General features: G+C 34.7%; 1 protein-coding gene and 1 long non-coding RNA gene across 2 annotated transcripts in view; both read left to right on the plus strand.

The window, feature by feature from the left end:
• Window positions 1–3,939: 3,939 nt before the first annotated feature.
• Window positions 3,940–4,917, plus strand: LOC100924926 (olfactory receptor 6Y1). The gene has a single exon (XM_003767897.1). It carries the CDS (start codon window positions 3,940–3,942, stop codon window positions 4,915–4,917), a length of 978 nt encoding a protein of 325 aa, XP_003767945.1.
• An 11,246-nt stretch (window positions 4,918–16,163) lies between these two features.
• Window positions 16,164–18,591, plus strand: part of LOC116423713 — a 39,747-nt gene continuing 37,319 nt past the window's right edge. The window contains exon 1 of the long non-coding RNA XR_004234217.1: window positions 16,164–16,335. This is a non-coding gene — a long non-coding RNA (uncharacterized LOC116423713). The remainder of the gene's footprint in view (window positions 16,336–18,591) is intronic.

Genomic DNA, 18,591 nt, shown 5'->3' on the forward strand with positions numbered 1-18,591 from the left:
ATTGACCTAATTATCCTCAGGTATATTGTTTTCTATTTTCAATCCTCATTTCTTTTTAGAAATATTTCCTTCATCTCTTGTTGATTCATTCAATTTTTCATTGTGACTGTTCCAAATTTCCTCTGATTATTGTTATGGGCCAGAACTCTGAACTTCGAACAAAAGATTCTTACAAGGTACTAAATCAGTGGAATTGATAGAGACAAGTTATCTAATTTAGCATGCTTCAGTATGATTGATTTAATCCTACAAGGAGATGTCATGGGCCAGAACTTGAAACAAGGTACTAAATGGAATTGAGGAGACAATGGTTATATCTAGTTTAGCATTGATTTAATCTTACAACAAATAATGGTTTCCTAATGATATAATGATTGGTGTATATTCAATGTGGGACATATAATAAGCAAGAAGCATTCAGGGCCAGAAAACAAGCACACTAGAAGCTCTCAGAGGCTGAGACAGATTCATTCCATCTTCAACCTTTGTTGTGGCTGGAGGCTGAAGCAGAAACCCTTGTCAGGGAGATTCAGAAGCCAGAGAAGGCAGGCACGAGCTCAAGCTCTCAGAACTGAGACTACAGAAGGCCTCTAAGAAAGCTAACCAGGCCACAAGAAAGGAGACAAGACTTGGAAAGAAACAATAAAGGATTTGGACTTTAGCACCTGGCTGCATTTGGGGTAATTACTGAAATGAAACGAAGACTGCCGCCAGAGACCCCATGAAAACCCCAACAAGAGAATATTCCATTTTAGAGAAGAATATTACAGATTATGAAAAAATCTCTCCTCTGATTATGAAGAAACAAGCAAGCTCTTACTTATGAACAACTAGTTGATACTAGTACTAGTTGATACTAGTACTAGAGTCAGGAGGATCTGAACCTCAGACTGAACCTCTGTGATCCTGGACAAATCCCTTATCCTCTGTATGCCTCAGTTTCATCATCTGAAAAATGGAGATGAGGGTACCTACCTTCCGAGGTTGTTGTGAGGATCAAATGAGAAAAATTTGTAAAGCACTTTACAAACTTTAATATAATTTATGAATGTTATTATTTCTTTGCTAAATGTAAGACTATCTGAAATGAGATCCTATACCTTTCTCATCTCTGTCCTATAAAATCTCTTTTCTTCCTTCTCCTCTACTCTTGTCTCTTAGGCTATATAGTTTTCCTCATCTTTGCTAAGAATTACCTTTCCTCTGTGTCTTCAATCCTATCCTCACCTACTAGCGCCAGAGCTTACTCCATAATGATACTTCTTTTGTATATTCAGTTTCTCTCTACAGGTTCTTTGTATTTTGCCTACAAAACACAATTTGGTCTGTACATCCTAATAGTAAAACTAAACAAAATTTCTCCTCTTAACTACCATTTCTACAATCATCTTGTTTCTTATTCCATTTTATATCTAAACTGGGGGGGGGGGAAGCTGTCTATAATTGCTGTCTCCATTTCCTTACTACTCATTTACTCCTCAGTCTCTAGTATCTACCTCTCATTTCTAGTCCACTGAAAATGCCCCCTCAAATGTTATCAAAAAAATCTCTCCATTGAAGACTTAATCCCTCTTAAAATTTTCTCCACCTTTTATTTCCATGGCACTAGAGCCTTCTGATTAATTTATTCATCTAAAATTTCATGAAAAAATTATTATATCAATTAAATAAATAAACAAGTATTTAAAAAACACGCATTGTATGGAGAACACTGTGCTACACATGAGGATGTAAACAAGAAAAGTTAGATACCTGACTCCAAAGAGTTTATGATCTAGTGAGAATAATAGAAATAATAAGATTAATAATAATAGCCTACTCTTCTGTCACTTCCTTTTCTCTCTCCTCTGATGATTCTTCTATTGCTACTTCTAAATATAAGTATTCCATAAAGTTATACCAGCAACTCCCTTTTATTCATTCTCTATGGCCTCTCTTTCAGTAGGTGCCTTTTGACTATCTCACCAAATTTAAGATGCCTCAAACGTACATATTATCATACTCCTAAACTAACTCTTATTCTGTATTTATTAATTTTCAACCCCCTGAGTTAATTCAAAACAACAATCAGTAGTGTCTGATTCTTTCTGATCTCATTAAGGGTTTTCTTGGCAAATTTACTGGAGTGCTTTGCCATTTCCTTCTCCATGTCATTTTCTCAATCTTCCAATCCATCCTACATGCTATTATTATTATAGGAATCTTCCTATAGAATGCCTCTGATCATGCTTTCTCCTTTAAGATCTTTCAGTGGTTTTCTATTGCTTACATAAGTACATTTAAGACTTTCATGATCTAACTCTAACCTACCTCTCCTAGAGCATTTCATAGCCAACTATTTCCTAAGATCTACCCTGCCATGTAGCCAAATGGAATTATTCATTGCTCTCTGAACATATACCATGGTTCTTTATTTCCCTGCCTTTTTCTTATGTTCTTTCTCTGTTTAGAGAGTATAGATAATCCAAAGTACTATGTGCACCAAAAATGACTGATTCTCTGCTTTTGTTTTTTCCACAATAGAGAAGGAAATGCAACAAAGATCCAATATTGAGTCCTACCCCTTTCTCTAACTTGCTTTTTGATGTAAGGTAAATATTTTTAATTTCATTAAGGTTTCCTCATTTATCAAATTGATATTATAATCTAATAACCTGTTCACTTTGGGGATTATAAAAATCAAAAACAAGGATAGTACTCTTCATTCCCCACTTTTGCCTTTTTTCTTTGTAGCGCTAATTGGTATTTTCTTTTATCAGCTTTCAAAAAGGTTTCAAAAAACTCTGTGTTGTATGCTGCCAACTGCCAACAATCAAACGACAGGTTGTCTTGTTTCCCACTAACATGCAAAAGGATCCATAACTAAAGTAGGTATCCCCAAAAGGTATGTGCTGGGAATTGGCTGGATTATGATGGAATGGTTGGAGAATAGGGTAAACTTGCACTGTGAATTTACTGAAGGAGTAATAATGGTTCCCTATGATTTATTGAACAAACATTTATTTAGTGATTATTTGTATATAAAGTACTTAATTAGGCATGGGAAAGTTCAACAGCGAGATGACACTGTCAAAGAAAAATATAAACTGCACCATAATAAGATTAACTTCTACTTGTTGCATTTGTTAGGTAGGTTAACACAGATATAATTCTACCATTTTGGATGTCTTTGAGCCAGGCCTGTGCTTTCTTTGGTAAGGGAATTTGTGGAAAAAAAAAAAACTCAATTTGTCAATGCAGATTGATTCATCTCTACTCTTCAATTTACCGTTTATGGGAGATTGCCTAGGAGAGCTGAGAAATTAAGTAATTTGACCAGCATCAAAAAGATAGATGTATGAGGTAAAATTTGAATTCATGTCTTTCTGACTCAGGTTATTCAATATTACCATAGCCCTGTTCATTTTATAGATAAGAATACTGAAGTTATTTTTGCATAGTTATGTGGTTAATAATAGTGACAGTAATCTCATCCAGGTTTTTTTTTTCAAATCAAGTGCTCTTTCTGATACTTTTTATATGGTACCGTATTGTCTCTTAATTTCCTCATTTATAGAATTAGAGATTCAGATTAGATTAAGAATAAATGATAAAAACATCAAACACATTTATATAGGACTTTAAAGTTTGCAAAATCCTTTACAAATATATCAACTCCTTTTCTTCTCACAATAAGCCCCCCAAAGTTGCTATTATATACTCATTTTACCTATGGGAAAACTGAGATTGAGAGAGGTTAAATAGTTTGCTTAGTAAGTATCTTTAGACAGATATGAATTCAAATGTTCATGACTTCAGAGCTAGTAGTCTATACATCATGCTCTAAAAATTATTAACTTTTCAAAGCAGGCAAAACTGTCACCAGCAACAGAAGGGAGAAACAGGAATGAGTACTAAGGGTGTAGCATAAATTGACCTTATTTATCCCCACAGCCAACTATGAATGCCAAGCTCCAAGGGGAAGACAACTGGACAGTTACCACCCAATTCATCCTTCTGGGATTCCCCACACAGCCTACCATTCAGCTACTCCTCTTCTCACTCTTTCTGGTAGCTTACCTGCTAACCTTGCTGGAGAATTTTATTATCATCCTTGCCATCCGTAGTGATGGACAACTCCACAAGCCCATGTACTTTTTCTTGAGCCATCTTTCCTTCCTAGAGATGTGGTATGTCACTGTCATCAGTCCCAAAATGCTGGTGGATTTCCTCAGCCATGACAAGAGCATCTCATTTGCAGGCTGCATGACCCAACTCTACTTTTTTGTTACCTTTGTCTGTACTGAGTACATACTCCTTGCTGTTATGGCCTTTGACCGTTATGTAGCCATTTGCAACCCACTCCGCTATCCAGCCATTATGAGCAACCAGCTCTGCTGTGCCCTTGCTGGGGGCTGCTGGTTCTGTGGCCTGATGACTGCCATGATCAAGATGGTTTTCATTGCTAGACTCCGCTATTGTGGCAAGCCCCACATCAACCACTACTTTTGTGACATTTCCCCACTCCTCAATGTCTCTTGTGAAGACTCCTCCCAGGCTGAGCTGGTAGACTTTTTCTTGGCTCTGATGGTTATTGCTGTCCCACTCTGTATAGTAGTAGCATCTTATATTGTGATCATCACCACCATCCTAAAGATTCCTTCTGCCCAGGGCCGCTACAAAGCCTTCTCCACATGTGCTTCTCACCTCACAGTTGTCATTCTCTTTTATTCCACTACCCTTTTCACCTATGCTCGACCCAAACTCATGTATGCCTACAATTCCAATAAGGTGGTCTCTGTACTGTACACAGTCATTGTCCCGCTCCTTAACCCAGTCATCTACTGCCTGAGGAACCGAGAGGTAAAGGTGGCCTTGAAAAAGACCATTCTTTGCAGAATTGGAGGAAATGGGGAAGACATATCTTTGCATACTTGATTGTTAGACAGAGTCTTTATGGATCAGTCTCAGAACTGAATCTTTGCATGATAGCTGCCCTGCCCCACTTGCACTTAGCTTTTCCCATTATTTCATAAATTGCTCATTGTTAATTCTCACTTCTAAGGAATTAGTGCTCACCATAAAGAATTAGAGAAAATAAGCATTAGAAGAGATTTCTAAGAATGCCTACTTTTTTTTTGTCTTGAAAGAGAAGATGTGGGATAGTGAAGAAACACTAGCCTTGTCCACTATCTTTGAACAAGTCACTTAATCTCTCTATTTTTCCTCATCTGTAAAATAGAGGTGGGGGTAGATGTGAGGATAATGTGTTATCCACTCACAGAGAATTTTTTTTCTGGTTCTATATCAAGTTTATTTCAGTAATTTGATTTTTTAATATTTTCCCCAATTATAGATAAAAGCAACTTTTAGTATTCATTAAAAAAAAAAAAAAAAAGTTTTGAGTTCCTATGTTCAAATGGCGATCAAACTGTACTCTTTGATCCAGCAAATACCACTACCAGATCTGGATCCCAAAGAGATAATAAAAAGGGGGAAAGGAATTATCTGTACAAAAATATTTACAGCTGTTCTCTTTGTTGTGGTAAAGACTTGAAAATAGAGGGAATGCCAATTAATTGGGAAATTGCTGAACAAATTGTGATATGTGAATGTAATGGAATACTGTTGTTCAGCAGATGGATTTCTGAAAAACCTGGAAAGATATAAATGAACTGATGCTTATTGAAGTGAGCAGAACCAGAGGAACATTATACAGTAACAGTACATAATACACAATAATAGCAATATTGATAGCAATAGCAAAAATTGATCTCCAGATTTTCCCCATGTCTCTCTCATTTCCTCCTTTTTAGACAATAAGGAATTTGTATTAGGTCATATATATATACAATCATGTAAAATATATATTTGATGTTAGTCATGTTCATAGAGATGTTTGTAAAAATCAAAAGAGAAAATATATGTAAGGTATTTTATAACTCTAAAGTGCTATAAAAATGTAAGTTTTTATCATTATCACTTTACCTGCACTTTATGTGCATATTACACATATGAACAAGTGTATACTAATTGATAAAAGTGTGGGGAGCTGGCACTAATCTACAGGCCATAAGGTGATAAGGCCATATTCCAAAAGACTGCCCTAACCTTGAATAGGAATCTCCTAATCACATCATGGAGTTTGACTGCCCTAACCTTGAATAGGCAGATATCTAGGCATCTCCTAATCACATCCTGGAGCTTCCTACAACCAAAGGCACCTGATCAGCTCATCCTTGGGCGGGAAACCAATCCTTTGTCTAGGACCCCCACCCTGTACTAAGTTCAAGCAACCCTGCTGCTATATATATCTGTACTATTGCACCCATTAAAGAGAGGCTTGATCATATTGTTTTGTCTTGCCTCCATTCTTCTGTGTGTCCCCTCTCTCTTGCCCTTATGTCTCTTTTCTTCCAGGGTCCACACACTCTGCCTCGCAGGCTGAGGCATAAAAGTATTGTGAGGAACAAGTGGTTGATCAATCCATCCTTCTATCAATCAATAAAAAAGAATATTTTACTTATCTACAATATATGAGCACCATGTAAGGTATAGGAAGGATAGGAAGACAAAATTGAACCAGTTCCTAAATCAAGTAGTTGACATTCTACTAGGAAAATATAGCATGGTCACAGATAAGTAAATATAGGATCTTTATAAAATAAAGATGTAGTGACTGAAATTTGGGGCACCAAAAATCAGAGTAGAAAGGACCAAGCTTTTTGAAGATGGCAATTCTTAAGTTGACTCTTGGAAACTAAGATTTCCAAGAAATAGAGATAGGAGAATATTCTGGGTTTGATGGAAAGCCTGTACAAAGATATAAAGATGGAATGCCATGTACATGAAACATCAAAAGTTCAATTTAAATAGAATGTATTTTTCTTAAGAGCTAGAAGAAGGTAAGCTTTTTTTATTGTTTCACAAATGAGAAGTCCAGAAAAAACTCAGCTCCTCAAACTACTATTCTCAAATGAATAGATTAAAATGATTCTAAATTATACTAAATTAATTACACAGGGAATGAGGGAAAATTTGTGTTTTACTAATATAAGTCTACAGCTGTACATGATTTTGAAAAATCAAATTTAGCAATCAAAACTTTGAATCTTAATAAGTTAGATTTACCTTTTAAAGATGAATGCCTTTTAAAGGCAACAAGTCATGGGACACCTAATTACACCCATCCATGTGTAATATATAAATGCCTATAATGTATGTGTGTGCCAGTCTTCCCTGTTCCCACAATATATATATATATATATATGTGTATATACACACACACACACACACACACACACACACATACATTATGTGTGTGTGTGTGTGTGTGTATATATATATATATTGTGGGAACAGGGAAGACTGGGATTCATCTTCAGAGGAGTAATTTTAATAAAAAGAAAAAAAAAGTTTCTACCCCTAAGAGTAATGTGAAATGGCTCCCTGCCCAAACAGAATTGTAGAAGAATTTAAAAATCAAATGAGAGACATTTAGGAAAAACTAAAAAAAAAATTAATAAAAACCATTCCAGAAAAGCAAGATTATGAAAAAAAATAACTAACTAGAAAAGGAGCTACAGGGTCTCAATGATGAAAATAATTCTTTAGAATTGGGCAAAGGGAAGCCAATGAAACTATTAGAGACCAAAAAAATAATAAAACATGATAAAGAATGAGAAAATAGAACAGAACGTGAAACATAAGAAAAATGACAGATCTGGAGAATAGATTAAGAAGAAAAAATACAAAAATAATTGAATTGATAGAGTACCAGCTTTGAAGTCAGGAGAACCCAAGTTCAAATCTGGTCTCAGACACTTAATATTTGCTAACTGTGTGACTCTAAGCAAGTCATTTAACCTCAGTTGCCTCAGCAAGAAAAAAAAAAAAAAGAATAATTGGATTGACAGAAAGTTATAACTAACAAGAGAACCTTGATATGATAATGCAGGAAATAATCTAAGAAAATTTTCCTGGAATGATAGAATATGAGGGGAAAGTAGAAGTAGAAAAAAAATCCATTGATCACCACCTCATTTTGCCAAATTTTAAAATTCCCAGATCAAAGAGAAAATTTTGCAAGAAAAAAAAAAACAATTCAAATATTTTGGAGCTACAATTAGAATTGTACAAAACTTATCAGCAGGTACAATAAAAGCTGCAAGTCCTGGAATGATATCTACTGGCAGTCAACAAAATTAGGCCTGTATCCAAAAGTATCATAACCAGCAAAATTATCCATAATTTTGAAAGAGGAAAAAATGGATATTCAATGACCTTGCAGATTTTCAGGACTTTCTATTAACCAAACCAGAACTTAACAGTTTAACATAAAAGAGCCAATGTCAAAAATGAATTTTAAGGAACTCAACATGGACAAACTGTTTAAACATGGACAGATTATTTATTTATTTTTTGCACTGGAAATGTGTACTATATGTTTAAGATTTACATCAACAATAGGGTAACTCAAAGGAAAAATTGACAAGAGTTAAGGTAAAAATAGTAATTGTGTTATACAAATGAGCTGCAGAGGAAGAATAGACACAAAGACATTAGAGTGAGGAAAAGGGTTTATAGTTCAGAAAACATACATTGGGAATGGGTTCACTAGGCAAGACTATACATATATACCAAGAAGGATATATCCCACTTCATCTATAAAGAAATAAGAGGAGAGGGGATGGATGCATGGGAAGGCAAAGGGTGAGGGAAGAAGACAAGGTAGGGATTCTTGGTGGGGTGATGTTAAGTAAATAGCAAGGCAAGTTATGGAGCAGAATTTAATTAAAGAATCAGCAGGTTTAAGAAAGATATGTGTCTATGTGGGGGGGGGATGTGAATGTGTGTATGTATGTGTAAATATATGTATATGTAAATAAATCTTTTAACTGTAACTTGCTTGGGGGTAGTGGGAGAATAAAGAGGGGGAGGGGGAGAAGAAAGTAAATAAAGCGCACAGCAGAAAACCAAAGAACAATTTACAAGCAAGTAAAGAAAAAATGGACATTCATGAATATTATTTTTTTGTTAGTATATATACTTTCTGGTAATTTGTTATATATTTGCCTCTTCCCTAATATTCTGCTGTGCACATGACAATGTTATCTTTTATTTTGTTTTGTATTCTTTTTCTTTTTTTTTCTTAAAAAGAATTTTTCAAATTAAAAAAATAAAAAGAACATTATAAAAAAATAAAAAGAAAAGAAAAAATAAAAAAAGAAATAAATTCCACTTACCTGCCTCATATCTCATATTATAAAATCATTGGTTTAAAGCAGGAAAAGACCTAAGGAATGATCTGGTTGAATCCTCTCATTACAGGTGAGGAAATTGAGATTGATATCCTAAGAGAAAGAGGCAGATATGCAATTTCAAACCAGTGGCCTGACTCCAAATTCATTATGCAGTTATTACTAAAAAACAAAACAAAACAAACAAACAAAAACATGTTTTCTTTCTTAGATCTAGCATAACATTTAGTTGTATGCTTCCCCTCTGTTCTATTCATGTTTTATAAGAACAAAATACTAAAAGCATTCTTTATTAGAAATCAGTCCTCTGATGTCTTGTGACAAAGACATCCTTATGTTGAGGTCTAGATTTGGGGTACCTAAATAAAATTAGCATTTAGTTGAGGTCTAGTGGCAGGTTTGGGGTACAGGGAGTCAAACAGAGCTCCCCTGCAACCCCCTTGGATTCGGTGCAAGGATAGGTGGTAAATGAGGTCTAGTAGTGGCATGAGTCCCCAGTAAAGGAATTTATTAGCCTGAGAGCTAGATTGATAAAAGAGGTTTATTATTGGGTTTAGAAGTAGGAGATAGGTGAAAGTAGAGATAAGGAGGGCACTGGACAGAGGGTCCAGTGGACAGAGGGTCCTCACATGGCTGCCATGTTTGGAATCTCTGCAAAGAGGGGTTCCCAGCGTAAAATAGGAGACTTAGCTCAAGGGGCTTTTGGGTGTAGCCCCAAAGTTGGCTCAGATCCAGATGGGGCTGGGATAGGTCCGGATCTTCTATTGGAATTCAAAGGGACCAGGATTTGTGAGTCAAAGGGTAATTTACATTAACTAGGGGGGGTTGGGAATCAAAGATTGGAATCTTTCCCACATCACTTATATTTAAATAATCTAAATATGTATCCAAGAGTCAAAGTGTCTCACAGCAGGAACTTCAAATAAGATTCTGCATTCTCCTCACTTTTCATATGAACATACATGAAAAAGACCCATAGATACAATAATATTTATAGTTCTTTTCATAATGACAAGGATTGGAAATTGAAGGGGTGTCCATTAATTGGGAAATGGCTTAAAAAGTTCTGTTATATGAATATAATAGCATAATATTATGCTGTAAGAAATAATGCAGTGAATGGTTTTGGAGACATCAAGGAAGATCTGTAAGAACTGATATAAAATTTAGTGAGCATTTAAAACAGAAGCTTGAGGTTTTTTTTTTTGTTGTTGTTGTTGTTTTTTTTTTTTTTAATAAAACAATATTGTGAAGATAAACTTTGAAAAACTTAGGAATTCTGATCAACTAAATGACCAACCACAATTCCAGAGAATTCATGATAAAACATATTACCCACCTCCAAATGTGGAGGTAACAGACTCAGAATATAGTTTGAGGCATTTTTTTTGACATAGATAATGTAGGAATTTGTTTTGCTTGTCTATATAAGTTTGCAATGTGCTTTCTCAAAGGTAGGAGGGAAGTCTGAGAGTAAAATAAAATACAATTGAATTAAAAATATAAAATACTCATTTGATTTTTAAAACTTGACTTTTTCCTACATTTCTGATGTGGGTGTGGTCCTTTTAAGATTCCTTTCTTTCTGATTTCCAACCCCTCCTAGTTGACCTTTTGATTCACAAATCCTGGTCCCTCCTGTATGTGCATGAATGTTTGTGGCAGCCCTTTTTGTAGTAGCTAGAAACTGGAAACTGAATGGATGTCCATCAGTTGGAGAATGGCTGAATAAATTGTGGTATATGAATATTATGGAATATTATTGTTCTGTAAGAAATGACCAACAGGATGATTTCAGAAAGGCCTGGAGAGACTTACACGAACTGATGCTGAGTGAAATGAGCAGATCCAGGAGATCATTATATACTTCAACAACAATACTATATGATGAACAGTTCTGATGGACCCGGCCATCCTCAGCAAAGAGATCAACCAAATCATTTCCAATGGAGCAGTAATGAACTGAACCAGCTACGCCCAGAGAAAGAACTCTGGGAGATGACTAAAAACCATTACATTGAATTCCCAATCTCTATATTTATGCACACCTGCATTTTTGATTTCCTTCACAAGCTAATTGTACAATATTTCAGAATCTGATTCTTTTTGTACAGCAAAATAACAGTTTGGTCATGTATACTTATTGTGTATCTAATTTATATTGTAATGTACTTAACATCTACTGGTCATCCTGCCATCCGGGGGAGGGGGTGAGGGGTAAGAGGTGAAAAATTGGAACAAGAGGTTTGGCAATTGTTAATGCTGTAAAGTTACCCATGCATATAACCTGTAAATAAAAGGCTATTAAAAAAAAAAAAAAAGAAGATAAATATGCTATTCAACCAAAAAACAAAAACAAAAAAAAAACCAAATCCTGGTCCCTTTGAATTCCAATGGAAGATCTGGACCTGTCCCACCCCTACCTGGATCTGAGCCAACTTTGGAGCTACACTCACAGACCCCTCTAGCTAAATCTCCCATTATAAAAGGGCCACGCTGGGACCCCCTCTTTGCAGAGGTCTCAAACATGTCTGTTTGCCCTGAGGCTCAAATCTATTCTGGTTGTGGGAAAAATCTGGAGAGCTTGGAATTTACTAATCTATTCTACCATCTTCCCAGAATTTTCTCCCGCAAGTATTTTTAAAAAGACCAATTATCAAAAAAAAAAAAAGACCAATTATCTTTTCTTTCTCAGATCTCCCCATAACAGTTAGTTATATGAGTTTCTGCTCTTTACATATTCTATATTCTATTTGACATTAGAGTTAGTTTTTCAGTTCATTTATTTAGAGCAGCCTAGCTTCTACTTATAAACTTTTAATTCCAGAAGACAGGTCAGAGGAAAAATAGATTAAAGTGAGGAGAGTACTACCCATAGTTTTTGTTAAACCATTATCCCTAACTTTTCAATGTACCCACATACGTCACCTAGTTGGCACAATGGCTAAAATGCTGGTCTTGGAATCAAGGAGAATTGAGTTCAAATCTCCTTTCAAGCAGTTATTTAGCTATGTGACCTTGGTAATTCATTTTATCTTTCTAAGTTTTAGTTTCTTTATCTGTAAAATTGGGATTATAATAGTACTTCCTTCATAGGACTGTTATGAAAATACAATGAGATAATCTATGCCTCATTTTTCTTTTTTTTTTTCTTTGATTACTACTTGACCAAGACCAATTAGTATCAGCATCTCAACTCTGAGTTGAGATGAGTTTAACCTATGCTTATACTTTACTGATCCAATGTGGATCAGAGCAAGAAGGGGAGAAGAGAACAAGTTTCATACTAACCATTTGAACAGGGGCTATGTATTTTCTGAATCCCAGAGATAATTATCGCTCATAACTGAGTAACTTCCTTAGGACCATCCCCCATCCCCACTCATCAGACATAAAAAAGTGTCCCAGTATCTTCTTTAAAGAGATTCCCTTTCAGCTGTGTGACCCTGGGCAAGTCACTTAATCCCAATTGTCTCAAAAAAAGAGAGAGAGATTTTCTTTCTTCCAATTTCCATCTCTGAGGTTAAGATATAAAGTCATTTACCAGATTGCTCTACTGCTGTAGCAAGAAAAAGTTAAGGCAGTCATGAGTTGGAAAGGAGGTGAGATGAGAAGTTATGTTAAGAGCATACTCTGATTTCCTCTGATTAGAGCTATCAGAGAAGTGACATTGTGAACCAGAGGAATCTAGGATATCTTTGAAGAAGAAACAAATTTATCCATGTGCCAATCACCATAGCATCTACCATTAGTTTCCAGAGGAACAAGTGAGGTCAGGGGAAAAAAATTAAACCTCTAATGCTTTATGAGACCAGTTAGTGAGGGTCACAAAGAAAAGAGGAAAGTTCACTAATAGCAAATAAGTAAGGCTCCTGTATTTGTACTCCAGGGCTCCTGCTGAGTTATGCTATCCTAGATTCCAACAACTCGATTTTCTTATGAAACAAGTTGTCATTATTGTTTAGCCAATCAATAGTATGTAATAAGGTTTGAGAAAAGGTTGCCATTTTGAAATTTGGAATTCAAAAGGGCATATATTCCCTTTTCAGTCTTGAACATTATGTGGGATTGCTATGATCCTTGAGGCATAAGAAGGAATTGAGTCATGTTTCATAGTTCTGAAAAAAAAAAACATACAATCTATGGGAGACATTAAAAAGAGTAGAACATCAAGAGCTGAGTTGAAAGAATCAGTGAAACAAAGACAATAAGGGGAAAAAAATAGAGTTTAGCTGAGGCAGAAAAGGAAAAGATCAAGGAAGTTATGCCCTTTAGGCATTAGAGCTATTGTGATTAATTTATGATTTAATATATACCCTAAAATGAGCTTAATATTTTAATAGAATGTAGCTGATTAAATACTCAGAGGGAAAGGCGTCAGGAAAGAGGAATACTAAAATGTAAAACATAATTAAAGAAGTATTCCCCAGATTTTCTGAATGATATATAAACTAAGTACTAATTGAAAGAATCCAAAGATCACTTTGAGAAAAAAAAATCCTATACTTCAAATTCCAAGATACACAGTAGTTAAATTATTAATTCCAATGACACAGCAAATTCTGAAAAAAATTCTGAAAGCAAATGGTAGAAAGATATTCAAATGAAAAAGAAAGGAAATCTGAGTAATACCCACAAGGAACTGTTGAAAGGAATAGAATAATATTTTCTAAAAAGCAAGGAAACTTAAGAAGAAGCTCATATTGATATAACCAGTAAATCTAAGTCAAATCATCAGTGAAAAAAATATGAAAATTTATTTAACATGAAGTATTTGAAGCATTCCTGCAGAGAGGAAAAGAAAACAGATTTAAGTATATTATCTGACTTGAAAATATATCTAGTAACCAAAACATAAGAAATTTAAACAAATATATCTATCATGGAATGAATAAGTAATGAAATAAATTATTCAATCTCTAAAGATAATTGGAAAAAAAACTAGAAAGAAAAAGTTTTTTTATTGGGCTAAAGGACAACAACAACAACAACAACAATAAAAAAAAACATGAAGAGATTTATTTCTAAGAATCTATAAGATTATAATGATGAAAGCAAAATTAAAAGAGAGAATTGGTGATGGATGAGAAGGCTTAAAATATTATTGAAGAAACTGAACAATTCAATTGCAAAAAGTGAGTCAATATATATTTTGGGACTTAAACGCAAAATGAAAAAGTGAATAAAAGAAGAGAGAAAGGTACAGGATACAGGGAAATGGGAGATATATGCTGATTACTAACAAAGTTCATGAGTAAACAATGAGAGAACATAGTTCTTGTAAATTCTTAGTAAAAAGAGAGGTTACAGGAAAATAGAATGGGAGTGGTAAAAGAAGGGAATGAGTATGAAGAAACAAAGAAGACATTTACTTAATTATTGGAGTATCCCACTTAAAAGCATCCACCAGTAAATAAGAGGTGTATTCAGTAATGAGAGATGGGGACTTTGTAAAGAGCCTAATTTACAAGAAGTTGGAGGATATAAAGAAAAGTTTAAATTGTACTACAGGATTTGGGACAAAGAACAATATTTGACTATTAACAATTCTATCTTGGAGGAGTGGCGCCAAGATGGCAGAGTTAAGGCAGTGCCTTGCCCAAAAACTCCCTCATCCTCTTCTCAATATTTCTAAATAATGACTAAACAAATTTTAGAACATGAGAGTACACCAAAAGATGAAGTAGACCATTTTTCCAGCAGAAAAAAAAAAAAAAAAAACTTAAAAGGTCAGGAAGAAAGGCACCAGGATGAGAATCCAGTACACAGTCCCAGAGTAGGCCATGGCCCTATCTAGTCCTGGCCCAGCCTAGGCTTCAGCAAGGAAGGAGTGGGCCTTGGGGTCTCCAGATCAGTGACAATACTGCTGGTTTCCAGATCTTGCAGTCTAGAAATCACCAAAAACTACTTGGAAGGTTGACAGGAAAGGTTATGTTATGCCAAATCTCTTTGAACTGTTCTACCTCAGTTTTCCTGCACTAGTTTCCCTTATTGTCCTGACTGAGTTTCCCTGAATTGTTCTACCTCAGTTTCTTTAACTGTTCTACCTCAATCCTCTCAGTTGTAAAACCCCTCTCTGGTTTATTAAGACCGAGGACCATTTGTTCTAAAGTTATAAATTGTCAATGTGACACTCAAGATGAGGGGGAGATCAGACTTCCTGCTCCTAACTCCTTCTGCCCTCAAGAATTTATGGCACTACCATTCTAAAATATTGCAAAAGATGAGACTATCCCAGATAACTCCTTGACATCTTTATTTCTGTTTATTCAGACATCTTGACTCTAGCTTTTAGTAAGAATTTATAGCCTCCCCCCATCTGGACAGAACCAAATGGGTCTATAAAGAAGTTTCCCACTTCTTTAACCTTCTTTGTCTAAAAAAAGTATATAAAGACCTGGGATTTTCCCATTCGTCACTGGATACTTTGAGACAAGAGTCCTGTCCAGTCAATTATACTCTCTAATTAATAAAATATTAAAAACTCTCTAATCTCTATCTTGCCTCAGTTTCTCCGGCATTACTGTTAGTCACACTAGAGTGAAAGAGCTTTGAAGAACCATCAGCAGTGGTAACAGCTAAGTCTCAGCCCAGAGACAGTAAGGGAGTCAAACATCTGAACAGAAGGCATTCTCTTTGCCAGCACTGAGGAAGTACAGGACTCTGTTGCTATAGTACTCTAGAATTTAAAGCCACAATGGAGCAGATACCTTCCTCACAGTTCTAGGGCAGCAATGAGAACTTGTAATCATACAAATACACTTGTCCCTGGAAAACTTACAGCTTCCTAGAAGGAGCTCTGAAAATAGCTGCAACCTCCCACCCTACCCTGACAGTGAAATTTAGCACATTGCACCCTCTACCCTGGAAACAGAGCATGCTTTAACAATGAATTAAAAGCCAGGTAATACACTGGGGAAATGAACAAACAATACATAAAGATTCCAACCATAGGAAGTTACTCTACCGACAAGGAAGATCAAAACACACAATCAGAAGAAGATAACCAAGTCAAAGCCCCTACAACCAGAGCCTTAAAGAAAAATAAGATGTTATCTCAAGCTATGGAAGAGTCAAAATGGATTTTTAAAATCAAGTAAGAGAGATAGAAGGAAAATAGGAAAGATAAATGAGAGTATCACAAAAAGAAATACAAAAAAAAAAAACAACTAATAAGAAAAATGCCTTAAGGAAAAAAAAAAAAAAAAAACTTGGCCAAATGGAAAAAGATATTGAAAAAAAAAGATATTTCAAAGAAATTTTTTTAAAAAGAAAAAGAATGTATATGTATAAAAATATTTATAGCAGTTCTCTCAAGTTAAAAAATTTGAAATTGATGGGATGCCCATCAATTAGGAAATTGCTGAATAAATTGTGGTATGTGTTTATGATGGAATATTATTGTTCTATTGGAAATGATGAACAGGATGTACACAGATAAATCTAGAAAGTCCTCTATGAACTCAAGCAAAGTAAAATGTACTGTGTACAAAGTAACAACAATGTTCTGGGATGATCAGACTTTACTATTATCAGTAATACAATGATCCAAGATTACTCTGAAGGACTTAGAATGAAAAATGCTATCCACAACCATAGAATAGTTTCTGAATACATATTGAAGCATATGCTTATTTTTCTTGAAAGTTTTTAAGGGGGTATGGGGAATCTGAGTTTTCTTTAGCAACAGAACTAAATGTTTTGTATAACTTCATGTGTTTCGTTCTCAGTGGAAAATGAGTGAGGAAGAAGGGATTGAATCTGGAACTCAAAGTTTTAAAAACAAATGAAAAAAATTATTTTACATGTAATGAGGGGAAATATTAAATTTTTAAAAAACCTAGGAATAAAAAAAAATCTGTCTTTATTACTTTCCTCATCAATTAACACAGCTAAGAATGAAGCACAACAGAAAAAAGATAATAGAGCAAGATTCATAAAGGTAATAATATAGATGTTGATTAGATGATGGTAGCCATACTTGATACTTTAGACGCTTTAATTTTATTAGTAACACAAAAAGACCAAAAAAGGAAAAAAAAACTATTCTTATTATGAAATAAAAAATAAAAAATAAAAAGGAAAAGGAAAGAGGATTAATGAAGAGAACAAAGCTTTTTAGGAAAAGGAATAGAACATGCCCTAAAAGATGGATTGTTGGACATTATCTCCTATTCTCCTAACTTCTCAAAATTCTTCAAAATAAGAATTATGCACAAGAAGGAAACTAATCACAGTTGTCTTCATAGGTTAAAACATCATGATCAGGCAGCAGTCTGTTAAATTAACAGTAGAGGTTGCCGACACTAATCCTTAATATACATATTTAGTGTTAATTGTAGGACAATGGGCAAGTCACTTAACTTTTTTTTTTTTTTTTGGTCAGTCTTCTCAATTGAAAAATAGAGATAATAATAGCACCTTCCTCCTGGAGTTGATGAGATCAAATGAGATGCTTAGCATAGTATCTGCCCTTACTAGGTATTACATAATTGTTAGTACTGTTAAACTGGTGATGCTGTGCTGCTGAAGCTGTTATTATTATTATTATTATTATTAATATTATTATTATAATTACTATTCAGCTGAAAGTTTCTCTTCTTCTAATCCATTTTCTAAATTGCTATCAAAATCATCTAATATAAGCACTTTGCTCACATCATCTCCCTGCTTAGATAAAATTCAAAATTTTCAACTTGGCACTGAAGCCTTCCACAACTAAACTTCCCTCTCCCTGTCCAGGACTACTGCACATTATTTGTTTCCATATACTTTAAGTTCTAGCTAAACTAATCTACTGGTTGATCTTCAAACTTGGCATTTCTTGAAACCTTGCCTTTGTTTCCTATTTCTGGAATGTCCCTATGCTCACTTCTCTTCAAAGTTTAGTTCATGTGCTACCTCCTATAGAAAGCTACTCATGATGACCCAATTTGTTTATTTCTTTTGTTTGAGAAGTACTTAAAATATGTTTTATTAATAAATTTTATTTTTATATCAATTTCTTTTGCCAATAAATTTGTGAGTTGTTTCTCATCCATAGTGCTATCCCTTATATAAGAGAAAAATAGAGAACATCAATATGTCAGTGAAATTTGAAGCATATCAAGCTTTCTATATTCATAGACTCCTCTGCACTGACTGACGGTGGGGGGGGGAAGGGATACATTCTGTTTTCTCTTTTTGGGGGGACAGTTTGCTCTCATTTTCCCCAACCTTTATAATTTTCATTTTGATTTTTTTCTGGTCAGTTTTGTCAATATGATGGATATGAGGTGGAACCCTGGAGTTGCTTTAATTTGCATTTTTCTGTTAGTGACTTGGGCCATTTTATAATAGGGCTATTAATAGC

Source organism: Sarcophilus harrisii, chromosome 4 (genome assembly GCF_902635505.1).
Source record: "Sarcophilus harrisii chromosome 4, mSarHar1.11, whole genome shotgun sequence".
NCBI lineage: Eukaryota > Metazoa > Chordata > Mammalia > Dasyuromorphia > Dasyuridae > Sarcophilus > Sarcophilus harrisii.